The sequence below is a fragment of the Humulus lupulus genome, chromosome 3 (assembly GCF_963169125.1).
Source record: "Humulus lupulus chromosome 3, drHumLupu1.1, whole genome shotgun sequence".
Taxonomy (NCBI): domain Eukaryota; kingdom Viridiplantae; phylum Streptophyta; class Magnoliopsida; order Rosales; family Cannabaceae; genus Humulus; species Humulus lupulus.
In genome coordinates, this window is record NC_084795.1 from 74433821 (window position 1) to 74452304 (window position 18484).

Consider the following 18484-nt stretch of genomic DNA (forward strand, 5'->3'; position numbering starts at 1 on the left):
CTCCCTCTGGATCATCCTTTGGACCTGTTCATCTATCTCCTACCATTGTCGTTCCATAGTCGCCCTCTGGAGGGCAATTTCTGCAGCAAAGGCCTCCTGGCTCGCCAGAAATTGCGCTATCTTCTCCTAGTGAGCATCTTGTGGATCTTCCGCATCAGGTTGATCTCCAACCTCCACCAGAGGTTCGTTAATGGAATCGATGGGATCCTAAGTGGTGGTATCCCTGGGAGCCATCTTCTTTGCCTGACTGGATTTTGGAGGCATCGTAAAACTAATTAAAGTGTGTTTCTTGATTTTGTACTCTCAATGAAAGCACCAAAATTTTGACCTGTGAAATTGGCCAACGGTCGTATGTACAGTATATGACACCTTTTTGACGGAATGAATATAAAATACGACAGAGTACAAATATCTTAAACAAACACATAGGAATTTATAGTGGTTCGGCCATGTTCTGATGAACAGTAATAACCTAATCCACTTAGTTTTTAGTATTGAATTACTCGATAGACAATTACACTGATGAACAAAAGTATTCACTTGTTGCTAATTTTCCAAGAGTTTCTCCCCCAAAATATTGGTCAGATCCCCCTCAATGAAGCCCTGGGTCCTTTATTTATAGTACCCAGGGGATGTTACATGATCAGTAATACTGGGATCGTGGTTTGGTACATGATTATTAGGTAGTAGAGATATGTGTCCACCTCCCCATGATTATGAGATCGTGGGTCTTCTCTTTGTTTCTCTAGATCGTGGTAGACAATGCACGATTGAAACTTTTGGGAAAATGCTAAGTGTAGATTGGTCTATGAGACTTCGGTGCTAGGCTCGACGACCCTTTAGAGCTTGGGTGTTAGGCCTATTGGTCCTCTGGGTGCTGGGCCTGTTGATCTTCTAGGTGCTAGGTTTGTTGATCTTCTAGGTGCTAGGCTCTGAACGAGCATGAGTTTTATCCGTTTTCGGGAGTGTAGGCCGACCACCCTATGGAGGATAGGGTGGGCCGACCACCTTGAGGGGTTCTTGGGCATGCTTGGGCTGACCACCCCTAGGGGTTGGGGTCAGACCGACCACCCCTAGGGGTTAGGCCCAGGGCGACCACCTTTAGGTGGTTTTGGCCTGGTCGACTTCTCTATAGGTTCTAGATCTATCTTTTTTGCTCATCGGTCTTTTTTTCAATACTTCGTCATTTTTCCCTGATTTGTGATGCCACATGCCGCTTTCTAATTTTCCACATCATCCCTAGATTTTTTAGGGATAACATGATTCATTAAACAATCTGTATAATGAAACTTTGAAAGATTGTATGTGTGTACTTCTAAATTTCTTGAAGTATTTCAGATTTGTAATATCTTTCTTAAATTAAGAAATTGATGTTTCTTTGATTGTCTTTTTTATCATTTGAAATTGATTTTCTCCAATTAACAATAAATACTTTAGATTTGTCATTAAAGTAGCAAAACCATTTACAACATTGACGAATTTTGTTAACAATAATTGAAATGCAAGGTTTTATATAACAAATAAAGAAGTTTGTTCAATTGTAGTATATATTATTGTCATTATCATCCCTGATTTTGAAGGGGTGGCTCGTTGTGGAGTGTACATTCAGTAGTTTTGATTAAAATAACATAATATTACTAAACTAAAGAAAAAAGAGCCTTTACCGAAACTTTTGTTGTTGTTGTTGGTCGAAAGTTTCTTTTACCAACGAGCCTCTACCGACAACTTTCTACCGACGACTTTCCTAGATCTACTGACGATAAATGTTGTGAATAGAGACCTTTTTTTTTTCTAGTGTTGGAAAGAAAACTAAGAACACCAGATTTCAAATAAAACAAAAACTATTGCAAAACTTCCAACTCTATATAAACCCAGAAGAAGCAATAATAAATATATACAACTTATTCAACAATTTCATTAAAAAGAAAGAAAGGGAAAATGGCAATGGGACCAACCTGCCATTGTCGAGCATGAAATCGATATTAGTGAGGGAGAGAGATTGACTAGAGTAGTCGAGAGAGGCGATTGGGCCCTTGTGTCTGTTCCAATATATGAGAGAGAGAGAGAGAAAGAGAAAGAGAGGAAAAGTGAGACGGATAAAGAGAGAGTGTGCAAGAAGAAGAAGGAGATGACAAGGAAATGAGTGGTATAAGGGTTGGAAAAACCCCAATTATAGTCGTTAAAATTACGCCATTTTCATTTTTTTTAATTTATGTCTTCTGCCAGAGCGTTGGCAAAAGTAACGCCTAAAAATAGTTCACCCCTTTGATGAGCTAATTTGATGCTACAAATTTTCATTGATGGTATACTTTTGTCGGTGCTTTGAAAAACATCGCTGAAGTCGCACTAGAAAATTTGGCTTTGCCAATGCTTTTCTTGTAGTGAGTTCTTGGAGAAAATGAGTAATGTTGGAGTGCTAGACAGAGAATTAAAAAGTGTGATCAATAACTCTAACTCTAAAAATTTTCATTTTGTAGTGTAGGCCATGTCATTAGGCTTAACTAATAGGATAAGACCTTTTAAACACATAGATTAGGCATGAAAAACAAGCCCCTTAGCACATGGGTGACAACATGTCGCCACTTATAGGTTGGCTCTCAAACATGAGCCCAGGAAACATGAGTCAGGTGACATGTCACCTATAGGGTTGGTTAATATACTCGTTTTCATGCAAAATCAACTTCATATATTCTTGAACATTTTGGGAGTGATTAGATACTTCATTGTATCACTTTAGATGTAAAAACATTAATTATAGATGTCTACAACAAAAACTCATAATTTCAATTCAACTAAGTGAAACTGTTAAGTGTTGTACACCACATTGTGTAAAACAACTTAACCATTATATTTAACCAGTCTCAACATAAAATAGTGTTGTACTTTCCCCTACTCCAATTTTCCCTTCTCTCTCGCCATTCAATTGTCTCTGTTATAGTTCACTCTTCGCACTCTATCCAATCTTCAAACCTCAACTAATATCATCACACTTCACTTTCTATTCTATCTTCAGAGGTCTTTTCCTCTTGCTTTGTTTTAAATATGTTATTCTCCTCGTTTGAGATCTCGCTTATCTCGCTCAAGTTCTAAGCGCTCGATTCATTCTATTCTTTGCCCTACAAGAAACAAGGTTTTTGCCGGTGCAAAAAAAACTTTTGCCGGCGCATTTAGTGAATTACGCTAGAAAAAACAAGCACTTTTGCCGGCGCAATTCGAGGTTGCGCCGGCAAAAATCTATCATATTTTTTTTAAAAAAACCGTAGACTTTTCCTAGCACATTTCACCTAACGCGCCGGCAAAAGTCAATGTGCATTTTTGAAATTTTGCACGTTTTCAACAAAGTAGTTGGCTAGACTTTTGCCAGCGCGTTTCGTTGCACCGACAAAAGCTGGACTAAGTAAAATGACACCGTTTTCTCCTAGGGTTTATTAAAGAATTTTTCCGGCGCATTTTTAGACTTTTACCGGCGCAACGAAACGCGCCGGCAAAAGTCATAGCGATATTACAGCAACTGTGAGCCCTTCTTCCCCATTTTTGTTATTCCTTTTTTTTTCTCTCTTTCTTCTTCTCTTCTCAATCCTCCACCACACTCCGACCACACCACCACCAGCCGCACCTCGACGGAACCCCACCCCAACGGTCACCCCACGCCACCCGAGCCCATCCACCCCGACGGCCACCCCACCCTACCCGAGCCCACCCACCCCGATGGCCACCCCACCCGAGCCCACCCACCCACCCCAGCCGAGCCCACCTAAGCCCCACCCCGGCGCCACCGCGAGCCACCACTGCCGCCCCCTCCTCCTCCAAGTTGCCCAATGTAAGTATTTTAATATACATTTGTATTTTATTTAATTTTATTTATGTATTAAATTTTTAAAAAAATTGTTTCTATGGAGTCCCCGAGCCACTACCGGAGCAGAGCCACTGCCGGAACAGTCCGAGCGGAACCACTGCCGAAGCGGAGCCACTTTACCCACTGTAATATTTTTATTTTTGCATGTTAATATTTATTATATTGTATTTTGTGATATATGGATTTTAGTTAAAGTATGAATTAAAAAAAATAGATTAATAATGTATGTTTATATTTTTTAATTGTTTTATATTAAATGTGATATGTTTGTAAATATGTATTTAATAATTTTTTTTGTATTAATAAAAAAATTAGTTTTGGTATATGAATTTTTGTGGTTAAATATTTGTATATATGTAAATTGATGTATTTGTTAATGTATATATATGTTTTGTATGATTTGGGAATATTCTGGTTATATATGTGTTTAATTTGTAGGTTTTTAAAATTTTGGGATAGTTTGAAATATAGTCATTATGCTGCCCAAATTTTGTTAGAGTTAGTAAAATTAATAAAAGTTTAATAATTAATTAAATAAAAATTTAAGTATAATTAAAAAATACATCAAAAAATTAATTTTTAACTATAATTTAAATAAAATAAAATTACCAATCATAATAATTAATAATTAATTTTAACATTAATATTAGATGTTTTGTAATTGAAAAAAGTTAAAAATATAAATGATTTAATAAAATATAATTAAGTAAAATATAAATATAATAAAATTGTTATTAATTAAGTAAATAATCCAATACAAATTGAAGAATTTAATAAAAAATTACAAAATGCAATTAATGTATAATTAATTTAATTTTAAAATAAAAGTAATAAATAAGTAAATGATTTAAAAAATTGTAATAATTAATAATTAGCTACATTTTTTTTTTGTAAATATAAATAATTATTTTTGCCAGAGATAATATATTATTATCAGTTAGTGATAATTAGGGAGACAAACAGTCATGAAATATTTTGACTATCATTTCCCTCATTTTAAGACAATTATTAATATTTTCTTAATTATTTCGCTTAAAGATGGCGAGCGACAGAAGTTGGATGAGTGCGAGGAATCGTTGGTCTCTGGAGTATAGAAATGGTGTTAAGGAGTTCTTCGATATCGCTAAAAATCAGTTGAACGATCGAGGTTTGGTTTGCTGTCCGTGTAGGAAATGTGGGAATGTTAAGTTCTAGCCTATAAATGCAATTTCGATGCATTTATTCAACAATGGCATCATACAGTCCTACAAAGTGTGGCATTACCATGGAGAGGCACTGCCTTCACCACCAGCTGTGGTACGAGATCATGATAGAGATGAGATAGAGGATATCGTGGAGGATGTTTACGCTAAAGATGATGTTCCTGCTGGAAACTATAATGATCCTCCCCAAGATGATCCTCAACATTGCGACAAGTATGACAATTTATTTAAGGAGATGTCAAGTGAATTGTACCCGGGTTGCCGAAAGTATTCCGCGTTGAACTTCTTGGTGAGGCTGATGTATCTGAAAGTTATTAACAAGTGTAGTAATCATTACTTTGATGGTTTGTTGGAATTGTTAGTTGACGCTATGCCTGACGGAACAATTTTACCTAAGTCTAACTATGAGGCGAAGGCAAAGTTGCGGAGTATTGGATTAGGATATGAGCCCATCGATGCTTGCAAGCATGACTGTGCACTGTTTTGGAAGGAGAATGAGAATTTGGAATTCTGTCCGGTTTGTGGTGAGTGTCGCTAGGAAGATAATCGTGGGAACGGGAAGAAAGTGGCCCATAAGGTCATGCGGTACTTTCTGTTGACGCCGAGATTGAAAAGGCTGTACAGTTCCAGATATACTGCAGAGGATATGAGATGGCACTATTCTAAAAGGCCAAAGGAAGATGGTGTGACGAGGCACCCCGCTGACAGTAAGGCGTGGAAGCACCTTGATGAGTTGTACCCATCTTTCGCAGCCGAACCTCGAAATGTTAGGCTTGGGTTGGCTACAGATGGTTTCAATCCTTTTGGGAACATGAGCAACTCTTACAGCATGTGGCCTGTAATACTTGTCCCATACAACTTGCCGCCGTGGAAGTGCATGAAACCACAGTCATTAATGTTGTCTATTATAATTCCAGGTCCTTCTTCACCTGGAAAAGATATCGATGTCTATATGGGACCTTTGCTTGACGAGTTGAAGGAGTTATGGGTGAATGGTGTCGAGACACGAGATGCATACAATAGTACCTTGTTCAATATGCGTGCAACAATCTTGTGGACCATTAACGACTACCCAGCTTATGCTATGATGTCTGGGTGGAGCACAAAAGGGTATAAGGCGTGCCCCACATGCAATGAAGAAACTCCTTCTATAGGGATTAGAAGTAAAATTTCATACATTGTCCATAGGAGGTTTCTTGATATGGATCATGAATGGAGGAGCAAACGAGCACTATTCGACGGTACAAGGAACTCAGGCCTCCACCGAAAGATTACTCCGGTGATGATGTGTTGAAGCAATTAGAGAATTTGCAGATTAGACATCCTGGGAAACACAAAAGAATTTGGTGGTGTGAAACGCAAAAGGGCTCCGATTGAACTTAATTGGTCGAAGAAGAGCATATTTTTCGAGCTTGATTATTGGAAGGAATTATTGCTGAGGCATAACTTGGACGTAATGCACATTGAGAAGAATGTTTGCGACAGTGTCTTGGGAACTTTGTTGAACTTAGAGGGAAAATCTAAAGACACTGACAAGGCAAGACTTGATCTAGCAGACATGAAAATTAGGGAAAAACTCCACCTCCGCAAAGAGGGAAACAAGTGGAAGAAACCGCACGCCAGTTACACCCTCAGTGTCCCGGAGCGTCAAGTTTTTTGTGACTTTGTGAAGTCAATTGAATTCCCGGACGGTTTTGCTGCAAACCTTTAGAAGAATGTCAATGTCAATGATGGCAAGATAACTGGGCTGAAATCACACGATTGCCACATGTTGTTTCAGCAGTTGTTGCCCGCCGCAATTATGTCGTTTTTGGTTCTTGAAGTTCTGAAGCCAAGTATTGAGTTGTGCGGTTTTTTCAAAAAACTTTGTTCACGGACATTGAATGTGAAAGACCTTGAGAAGATGGAGACAAACATTATCACCATTTTATGCAAGTTGGAAATGATATTTCCTCCAACATTTTTCGACATTATGGTGCATTTGGTTTTGCATCTTTCGAAAGAGGCAATTCTTGGCGGTCCCGTGCACTTTAGGTGGTTGTATCCCATTGAATGTTTGATGGCAGTTTATCAACAGTATGTAAGAAATTGTGCACGTCTGTAAGGTTCAATCGCAGAAGCTTACGTGGTCAACGAGGCCTTAACCTTTTGCTCAATGTACCTCCGGGGGATTGAGACTCGATTCAATCGACCTGAGAGGAATGACAATCGCGTTGAATCCCAACCAAATCGGTAATATTATATTTATAAGGCTGTTGGTCGTCCATTTGGTAAGAAATCAAGTATGCTCCTCACTCCGTAGTTAAAGCAAAAGGCTGAGTGGTATATCTTTAACAATTGTGCCGAAATTAAGGAGTACCTTAAGTGTGTTTTCTATTCTATTTTCAATAAATTTGTTTGGTTTATATACCGATTAAAGGCAAAAATCATAACATTGTTGTCCATTTGTAGTGAGCATATGGATGAATTAAGAAGACCGGGGGGGGGGGGGGCTCGAATCTTGAAGTTCAACAAGAAGTTGATTTTCCTCAGTGGTTCAAAGAAAGAGTATGTATATTAGTCAATTCTTTTCCGAAACTGCACTTAATCAATCCAGAACTAACTTTCGATGTTAATGTTGATAGGTGAACGATTTGCATGAGTCAACACCTACTGAAGTGAATAATGAATTGTATGCTCTCACAAACAAATCAAGCGGCACCGTGTTCTCATATCCAGGGATGATAGTGAATGGTGTGAAATTTTTTATTCATGGTCGTGATATGAACCTTAAAACACAAAATTGCGGTGTAATGGTGCCAAGTGAGGAAGGAGTGAACTACTATGGAGTTCTGGAAGAAGTAATTGAATTGTCCTACTTGATGGGTTACAGTGTTGTCCTATTCAAGTGTAGATGGTTCAATACAAGTAGAATTAAAGTGGAATCCAATTTTACGAGCGTATATGTGAAGGAATAATGTTATAAAGATGATCCTTTCGTTCTCGCATCTCAAGCGAAGTTGGTGTATTATCTTCGAGATATGAAAAATGGGGATGATTGGAGGCTCGTTAATGAATACATTCCGAGGAATGTATGAGATTTCTCAAATTCCGATGTTGATGATACTGAGACCACAAATGATATACCAATATTGCAAGAAAGTTAATTCTTCTTCATTTCAGTTGTGGGTAGAACTTCCAATTTTTGATAATCTTCAGTATGATCGGGTTGATGTCCATGCCACTGAAGTGTACAACGTCGATGATTTGGTTGGCGAAGGTTCAGATGAATTCTAGTCGATAGTGATAGTGATAATGATGTTGTAGTTAGTGATGATGAGGACAATGATATGTAATTTAAACAAGTATATGTAACTTTTTATTTAATTCAATGAAAACTTTATTTATTATCATTAATTAATGATAGTATCAGATATAGGTACACATGCACCTATTGGATGCCTTGGGGATAATTAATGTATTTATGTACTGGTTCTCATTTTTTCAAGATATTTGATGAAATATCTTGAAGAAATGAGAATTACTACATGACTGCTTACTATCTCCAAGGGATCCACTAGGTCGGAATAGGGTAGGTCGGGAAAGACAATAAGTAATAAAATGTTAATTTTATAACAAAAAACAATAGTGATGCACCTAGTGGATGCCTTGGGGATAGCCTATGTATTCATGTACTGCTCCTCATTTTTTCAAGATGTTTGAGAAACATTTTGAAAAAATGAGGAGAACTACATGACTGCTTACTATCTCCAAGGGATCCACTAGGTCGGAATAGGGTAGGTTTGGAAATACCATAAGTAATAAAATGTTAATTATATATATATATATATATATATATAAAAAGTAATAGACATGCACCTAGTGGATGCCTTGGGGATAGGCAATGTATTCATGTACTATTCTTCATTTTTTCAAGATGTTCGAGAAACATCTTGAAAAAATGTGGAAAATTACATGATTGTTTACTATCTCCAAGGGATCCACTAGGTTGGAATAGGGTAGGTTGGGAAAGACCATAATGAATAAATATTAATTTTATAACAAAAAACAATAGACATACATAATTTGAATTAGTTAATTAATGAATATTTTAATGTAGAATGGTTGAACCAAGTAATGACACAGGTGGTGGCTCCAAGAGGGGCAGGGGAGCTTATTACGGTGCCAACATCGAGAAGGCGCTGGCGACCAAAGAAGTTAGTCATTTGAAAGTAGAGTTTGATGCACAAATTGGAAAAGCTATTCAAACGTACGGCAAGTGGTTCAACAATTCCATGGCTTGTTATTTGCGTAACACCGTACCCCCAACTACACTAGCTTGGGAACAAGTAACACCAGCTGATATCCAAGTTATTCGAAATAGGCTATCTGTAAGCATTTTTTAAACCTTTAATAACTCACTATTAAATGTTTTGTCTATCTTCATAATATTTTAACAAATTCCAAATTTAATTGTAATTTTAGGACAAATTCATTTATCCACAAGAAAATCCAATAATCAACGATGTCATGGTAAGACAAATGCAAAAACATCTAACTGATTGGTGCCACACGATGAAGAAACACTGGGTAGAGGTTGGAGGAGAGGTGGACAACGAGAGAGCAAAGTCAAAACCTTTTGGGTCGATTACTTCTTCTGATTGGGCAATTCTATGCGATTTTTGGGCTTCTGATTCTCAGCATGTATGCCGTAGATTTTACATTAATTTTTAATTATAAAATTACAATCTAGATTAATGAGTACTATTTTCTGTTTGAAGCGTATATCGAAGAAAAATAAAGAAGCTCGAGCAAAAATGACCATACCAAGAGGACATGGTTCCAAATCCATCGTTGCCCATGTTTATGATCACGTAAATTATAATAACTTATATCCTTACATTTAAGAAAATATTATAAATGTCACAATTTTTAAATAATTTTCTTTTTTAGATGGACCCATCTACTGGCGAGCTCCTGAGCATGATCGACACATTCGAGCACCTCCACAAGAAGAATGATAAGTAGATTAGTGATGTAGCGGCGAAAAAACATGTAAGTTGCATAACCTTAACTAATTTATGATCATTTAACTTTAAAAAAATTTAGTAAATAATTAATAAATATTAATTATTAATTGGTTGTTGTCAATTAGTAATTATTTATTAATTATTAATTAAATTTTTAACAATTAAATCCTTATAATCTATGTGCCAATATTTTTATGATTAATGATTGTGGGCTAAGATAAAAAAAAAAATGTAACTAGTGTTGTTCCCGTATCAGGGAGCTTGTGGGCTAAAGTAAATTTGGTCATGAAAATCCATATCTAAATCAAAAACATGCAAATATAGTTGATGTATATGTTTAGAGACGTAAATTCTCCATTAATGGAATTAACTGCACTTATGTTTATATCAACAACATCTTCATGATTTTGATTTAGATATGGATTTTCATGACCAAATTTACTTTAGCTCACTTGCTCCCTGATACAGGAACAAAATTAATTACATTCTTTTTCAATCACTGGTCTGCAGTCATTAATGATAGGATGTTGGCAGATAGATAATAAAGTTATATTTTATATGTTGTTATATTAAAAATTTATAAGTTAGGTTTTCAAATAATGTTATATTGGAATTCAAGATATGTGCTTTTTATTGTGTAGACTGAGATGACCGAGCATCGAGCATCGCAGAGTATGGCCCTTGTATCATCTGCTGCTTCTTGTGTCGGCGATAATGTCGACGGTCAGTTCCCGCCTGATATGGATATTGTCACGGATGTCCTTGGACCCCGCTCGCGTTATAAGAAAGGGTTTGGGGGGTTGCCTAGGTTGAAGGAAATTGGCGCAAAGAGGGCAGCATCTTCGTCAACTTCTCAAATGTCCGGGCAATTGCCACCTGAAGTGGACACCATTTTGTAGCAAAATCAGGACATTATGCTAGAAAATCTGAACCTAAAAAAGCATACGACTAAACTTGAGAGTCATCAACGACGTCAAGATGTCCTGCTCAGTACTTTGTTGAAGTAGGTTGGTGAAATGGCTCCTGGTTTTACTGTCGACTTACCAGAACAGGATCCGAACGAGGACGATGATGCTGACGAGGGCGATGATGCTGACGAGGGCGAGGATGATGAGGCGGGCAGTACTCATTTCTAGAACTTTTTATTTATTTATTTAAAGTTTAATTTATTAGACATTTAATTTACTAAACTACTTTTATATTTTCATGTTTGGTGGAGACAATAAATATTAATAGTTGTAATTTTTTTATTTATTTATAAAATTTTAATTTTATTTCTAATTAAATAATATTACTAAAAAATTAAATAATTATTAATATATTAAAATCGAAATTTATTAATTACTATTAATATATTGAAAATAAAATTAGTAATATAATAAAAAAAATTATTTAAAAAATACTTTTACCGCTCCAAAATTACATCGGCAAAAGTCTCACCCCTCACTGCATATATACACCTTTCTCAGCGCAAAAACGCGCCACTAAAAGAGTCATCTTTTGCTGGCGCATTTTTGCGCCGCTAAAAGTGTTTTCCACAACAACGCGATAAAATTTTTTGCCGGCGCATCCTTATTTTTCTCGGCGCATTTTTTCGTCGTCAAAAGATACCATTGCCGGCGCATTACGTTTTGCGTCGGCAAAAGTGCAATTAGCGACGGGGGTACGTCACAGACTTTTTCCGACGCAAATTTGCGTTGGCAAAACTCATATGGCTTTTGCTGGCGCAAAACCTTAAAAGTGAGGTTTTTTGTAGTGTTAAGACCATAGAAAAATTGAAAGAGCCAAGATAGAAAGAAAGCACTCTCAGAATTTTTAGGAGTGAACTACTATATATCTCTGTTTTCTTCATCACTTAATCATCCTAAACACAAAATTGTTGCCATTTATATAAAAAAAATTCATTGAAAAATTTGCAGTCAACAAATTGCAAGAAAAAAAATATATTTTAGTTTCTAAGTGGTTCCATTTAATGACTTTACTAGATGGTTAGTTATGTGTTACTAATTTTACAATATTTTTATAACTATATTGCACATTATTTTGCTCTTCAAGCAGTATTAGTAATTGTTTCTAAATTTTTATTATAACTATTGGTTACTTTTGTTGGTTTTTTATTTATATTGAACGTACTCTTTGGTTATTATGCTTACCAATTTGTAGTAACTGGTTACTTATTAGTCAATTACTAAGATGTTTCCAGTTCTAATTATACTATTTGATTCTTGTAATACATGATTACTATCTTTTTAAGTTCTTGAGTGGTTCTAGATTACTCTTTTCTACTTTATATCAGTTTTTTTTACTGTACTACATATTTTGTGGTTTACTTTAAAATGTTAGTAACTTGTACAAGTATTTTAGTTATTGATAACTCATTTGTAACTAATTGTAATAAATTGTTACTATTTTTTAGTTATCAAGTGGTGTCTTGTTATTAATCCTACTGTTCTTACCTATTATTTATTTCATTCCACCCTTTTATAAATAAGCTCGTCATAAATTTAAATTTTTTTTTTTTCACACGATAATATCATAAGTGCCAAAAAAATTGCTTAAAAAAATGTAACTTTCATCAAAGAGCACTTAGGCAAATATCTCTAAAGAGGTTGCAATAGTCGTTGGGATCCTCGATACTAGCTATGAAAAAGGTTGCAAAATGGGGTTTTGCACTTTTGTACGGTGGAGATTTTTTTTTAGGAAAAGGATGTGCATTATTAAAGAAAATCAACTATTATAGGTAAACATAACAAACGAGGACAAGAATCAGTCCAAATGCGCTCACTTAATATACTAGTAACAGAAATAGCAAGTGCATGGGACACTCCATTCGCAGTACGCAAAATGGACCGACAAGAGTCACCACCTACAACATTTGACAAGCAAATAACATTTGACACAATCAGATTAAAACTGCTACCCTTACAAATCCAACCAACAACAATACTAGAATCACATTCAGCAAACTGAATTTGAAATCCCAATTGATGCACAACAAGTAGCTCATGACTTAATTGTAATAACTCAGCCATAGAAATTGTAAAGATCCCTGGTATGGTGGAGATTTTGAGCTTCGATGGTGAATATTTTTGGAGTTGTAAAAAGTGAAAAAGGATGAAAAATTAAGCAGTATTTTATAATAGCCTTTGGGGGTGATTCACTCCATCGTTGGATCTCAATTTGAAAAGCATTTCTTAAAATCAATGGCTCAAAATTTCTTCTAATTAATTAACCGCGCGAAGGAGTTGAAAAGATTGTCGATCGATGTAAGTCTTCGAAAATTAATTGTAATTGGAGAAAATGACTGTGGTCATGTATTTAATGTCTGAGTTAGAGAACATATCCAGGTTCAAAGTCCCTCCTATGCGAGCAAGAATGAGTTCGAGTTGTTGCGAGCTAGTGAAGCGTGATAATTAACAAAAACACAAGTGGGTCCACGCAATTAGAGAATCGGGAGAGCAAGCTTGTTATAGTAGTTTAGTTCGAGAAGATACATATAATGCCAAGTTGATCGCTCTTAGCGAGGATAGATTGCTCGTTCCAAAAGGTGAATGCTTGCAAAGAGAGCATAATGATCAGGAGCATAACATGAAGAATAAGGGGATATTTGTTGAATATTCCATATTCTAGTAAATCATTCTCCAATTTAATTAAGATATTTAATTTATAAAATATATCTTGTAAGTATAGGATTAAGAGAAAATACTTTGTGAAAATACATTAAACAATGTTTGTTTAGAAAGTCCATAAAATTATGGACATTAATTAATTTAAAAGTATCGAACCACCGTGAAAAACCTCGATTTTGGTTAAACTATACTAGAACTACATTTAAACCATGCATGTTCTAAGCTGGCTCTAATTAATATATAATTTTAACATTAGTTTGAACTGTAAAAAATTATAATCACAATTTACAAAAGTTTTCACATGGGTTTGAATATTTGTAAATTCAAAATTATTTATACATTTTAATCAAAATCTAAATTATTATATTCCACATTTACCATTATTTCTGTATATATAGTGAATTATTTAAAAAGGTAAAAATAATAAATAAATTAATGGAATAATTAAGCAAGAAAAAGGATAGAATTAAAATCACATTCATGTTAGAATTGCGTGCTAGAATAGCTAAGACACTACAAAATACTTAGTGCCCCAAAACGAAGTAAGATATTTCGAAAACTTTGCCTACTAAATAATACATTATTTGATTTTCTTTTCCTTTTTGCGGTACCGACCTATACAAACACAAAGTCATTATAAGATGTACTTTAGTAAAGGTTTAATTTGCACAGAGACAAACAACGATAAGATTATCTTTCAAAAAGAAAAAGGAAACAATAATATCAAAGATTGATATGATTTAAACGATTAACGATTAGCGTTTGACACAATATATTATAGGTAGATGGTTGATGTAATCATCAACCACACGTGAGACGACCATTTTTTAATTGGAGTTTTTTTTTTTTTTTTTTATATGAATGATTGGAGTATTGTAGATCTCACTATTTAGGAACCTTAATTGCTCGTCGCATAAATATTCATACACACAAAAAAGGATGGTGAAAGCTATTGGACCTTAGATATATTTATATAATTTTTCCTACACACTTGTAGAAAAATTGATCAAGTTAAGGTAATGAATTTGAATCGGATACTTTGCTTCTGTAGTACAAAAAATAAATATATACATATGTAAAGCAAATCGATGAAAAGTACGTACGTAAGTAATAGCGATTAGTTAATAAGTTTTTTGAAAATGATCTGAAAAAAGTGATCAGTAGTGTGTGTGGTATATCTTACTATGCCTTTTTCATTAATTGGTAGTACTGGATTTCCACTAATTGATATAATAAAGTCATGGGAACACATTCTTTTTTGTTAGTATTGGACCATTTTCGCATTTTGTTTTCTAGCTAGGCTAGAGAATTTTTTAGATGAATTAAATATAAAAATTAATTAACTAATCAACTTATTATGTATATTTATTTATATATCATTCCATATATACCAGTAGTTATCTTAATCTTATAAGTATCAAGTACTTGTACCTAAAATTAGTCTCGTAATTATAAAGGAAACATTTTTAATAATTAATAAAAGGCTAAACGCAGCTCGCAATTTTTATATATACTATCTAAAACTATTAAATATGATATAGTTGGATTAGAAAAATGCATAAGTAGACATTAATTTACAGGTTCATATTAGGTTCAATGAACAACCTTTTGGAATATAATAAACATGCTTGACTTATTTTTAGATTATTGATTGACTTATGAAACTAGCAAATAGAAGAAAAAAATTGTCGCCGTTAGTAATGAATTCTATGTCAAAATGGTTCTAAAATTCAACCAAAGACTGATAAAATGTCAAACCCTAATTATTATGTCAAATGCATCATCTATTAATTCAACCATAACACACATGTTATCTTTCTTTTTTCGTCTTTTTTTAATGAGCCAACATAATATTAAACCTTATATACATGGTATAGATTATTCTAGTCCGTTCTTTTTTTTCTAATAATTCAACCTTATATATAAAAAGAAATAACTAAAGGAGAGTATATGAATACGTGTGAATTGTACCATGCACGCACTCGCATGCAATAACACAAATTATGTCATCTAACATTAAAAAAAATGATATAATCAAAAGGATAATTTATAATACTGGGTGTCTATCTAAGATAAGGCAAAAAGGTGGAGACCTGGGTACGTAATGACTCTACAGTAGTAAACTTTAAATTTGAACCCACTGTTGAAGCAGCACCTGAAACAGCCTACAAAGCCTTATCGAGTGATCTTTATTGGGCTTTTTTCTTTCTTGATAATGAGATTGATGGGATAAATTAAATGGGTCAAAAGAGAGAGAGAGAGAGATTGATGGGATAAAAACACCAAAGAAAACATTATAATCTTGGTTTGTACCCAAGTTATATATAGAAAAAGAGGCAAAACATCAATGGACTCACAAAAAGCTAAGAACAGTAATCCTCACTGTAGTACCAGTACACACTACTACTGGTTTGGTTTTCTTGGGGAGTAAAATAGTTGATCAATACCATCATCACCACACATGTACGTTTTTAGTGGATAACCTTTTTTTATTAATTACTATAATTATTATTTTTCTTCTTATAGTAGTTATTTGCATAATGAGGGGCAGCACTAGTACCACCACTACCACCACCTTTTGTTCCCCTGTTTTTTCTCTCTTTATATAAATATATATATATATGTGCCTCACTAATTAAACTTCCTTTCTTGTGGTCCCTCTTATTTGTTTCCTATTTACAGCATTAGTTACTGTGATGATGCCAAAAATTGTGTTTCGCACAAGCCAAATATTAATTAGTTGTACCAGAAATGATGACAGTTTTTCTTCTTTCTTTTTATTCTGATAATATAAAATTCTGAGCTATCCAATATGTTTCTGTGTTATTCTCTATATCTGATGATTCCTTAATTAATAAACTGAATATTGTGTATGGATACGTACATATACGTGAATAATAATAATGATAATGATCAAGTTGGTAGGTTGGATCTGAAATGAAAAAAAGATATGTATATACATATAATAGAATGATTTAGTTTTTGGTTAACTTTTCTTCTCCTTTATTGATTGCCTCCAAAATATTCTCATTTTCCATTATGATTCTGTAACAATCATATGCGGCGAGGAGCTCCAATAATAATAAATAATTATAATAGTTAAGTTAATATAACTGTAGCGTTGGCCGCCGGAGTTATAAAATGAAGGAGATTTAAGAAAATAAGCAATATATATGTACTATAAAACTAAGATGGAGATAATATACAGGGATATGTTTATGATCGTGATCTTTCATATATATATATATAATAATGATATGGTCATTAAAACATTAGTTAGTTACCTATCAGTTTCATTTAACCAATAAGATCAATTATATTTATTTTAGACCAATTAAATTTATTTTAGAAATAGTGTAATGTTTTGGTATATGATTTTAGTGTACAAATTATTAATCGTATATAATAACATGGTGTAAAAAAAGTTATTCCTGTAGTACCGAGCTAGCTAGACCCAACTCCGAACTCGATCTGTGATCTCATATATATATATAATTAAACACAAAATTAAAAACTGACCATGATCATAAAAACCTCCATACATAATAATAATAATATTCCATAAAAAAGAAAATTAAACATTTAATATTAACCCTTCTTGTTGTTGTTATATATCTAATCTCAATGAAGTAAGTCAACCGAAGTAGCAATATTAGTGGAGGAGGTCCCAGCTCTAAGATGAGCCGCGTTGCAGGGAAGATTAATCTCATTGTGATGGTGATTGTGATTACGGTGACTACGATCAATATTATCCACCATATCCTCAAGATCACGATCATGATCATCGGCATCAACACCATCGTCGTCGTCGTCGTCGTCATCATGAATAGTAGTTCTCAAAACGGCGGCGTTATAGGGACTTCCGATCTGGAGGGCAGTCAACATTTGACGAAGGTCAGAGGCTTCTTCTTTGAGACGAGAGTTCTCCTGTAAAACCCGGTCGTGGGACTCAGAGACGTGGTTCAGCTTGTCGATTAGGCTGTGGTTCTCGGTGCGGAGACGGACCACCTGGGACCAGAGCTCGTCGAGGTGCTTCTGCTTCCTCATCCTGGAGCGCCGAGCCGACTCCCGGTTGGATATCATCCGCCGCTGGCGGCGCTCGTCGATGATCCTCATCTGCTCGTGATCATGAGGACTGTGAATATTGTTATAGTTCTCCTCAGCTTCGTCGGAGGTGGAGTTGTTGCTGAGAGTGGACGACGTCGTTTGAGGGGGAGGGTAGTGTGGTAAATTGGTGTTCAAGAATGATGAGTTGAGATGGAAAACTGGGTCCATGTTAGACGTACAAGTAGAGTTAGTGATCATCGTGTTGTTGAAGTTTGGAAGTACGGGGAGGATAGGGTTTTGATGATGATCAGGTGAGACTGGGAGGTAGTAGAGTTCTGTGAACTCGCCTGGAAGCATGGTTATAATATAATTGATATAGTAGTAGTTTCGTGAGAGTTGATGATGATGGTGATGAGTTTGTATGTATATGTAGTGTATATATGTTGAAGTGAGATTTTATATGTATATATGAAAGTGAAGGTGAAGCGTGAGGAGTAGAGTGAAGGGAGAAGGGGTTTTTATAGGGAGGGAAAGGAAGTTGGGTAGAATGGAATTGAGAAGAGTGTGGGGCCAATATTATTAGCAACAAGTGTATAAAAACAGTAGTATTCATCAGGAGAAGAGCTAGAAGGAGGCTTATACTGCTTACATGAGCAGAATATGTATGGTAACAATTATTGGAAGGACAACCACGAATATGCGTCTCAAAAGCATGTCGGGCAACATTTATATATATATATA

The 18484-nt window shown here is 34.9% G+C and overlaps 1 protein-coding gene across 1 annotated transcript; it reads right to left on the reverse strand.

The window, feature by feature from the left end:
* Positions 1–17235: 17235 nt before the first annotated feature.
* On the reverse strand, positions 17236–18237 carry LOC133822838 (basic leucine zipper 43-like). The gene has a single exon (XM_062255281.1). The coding sequence runs from the start codon at positions 18098–18100 to the stop codon at positions 17318–17320; it is 783 nt and encodes a 260-aa protein (XP_062111265.1). The 5' UTR covers positions 18101–18237; the 3' UTR covers positions 17236–17317.
* Positions 18238–18484: the final 247 nt, after the last annotated feature.

Coding starts and splice junctions, on each gene's coding strand:
- LOC133822838 (XM_062255281.1), bottom strand. CDS start 18,100: ATGCTTCCAGGCGAGTTCACAGAACTCTACTACCTCCCAGTCTCACCT.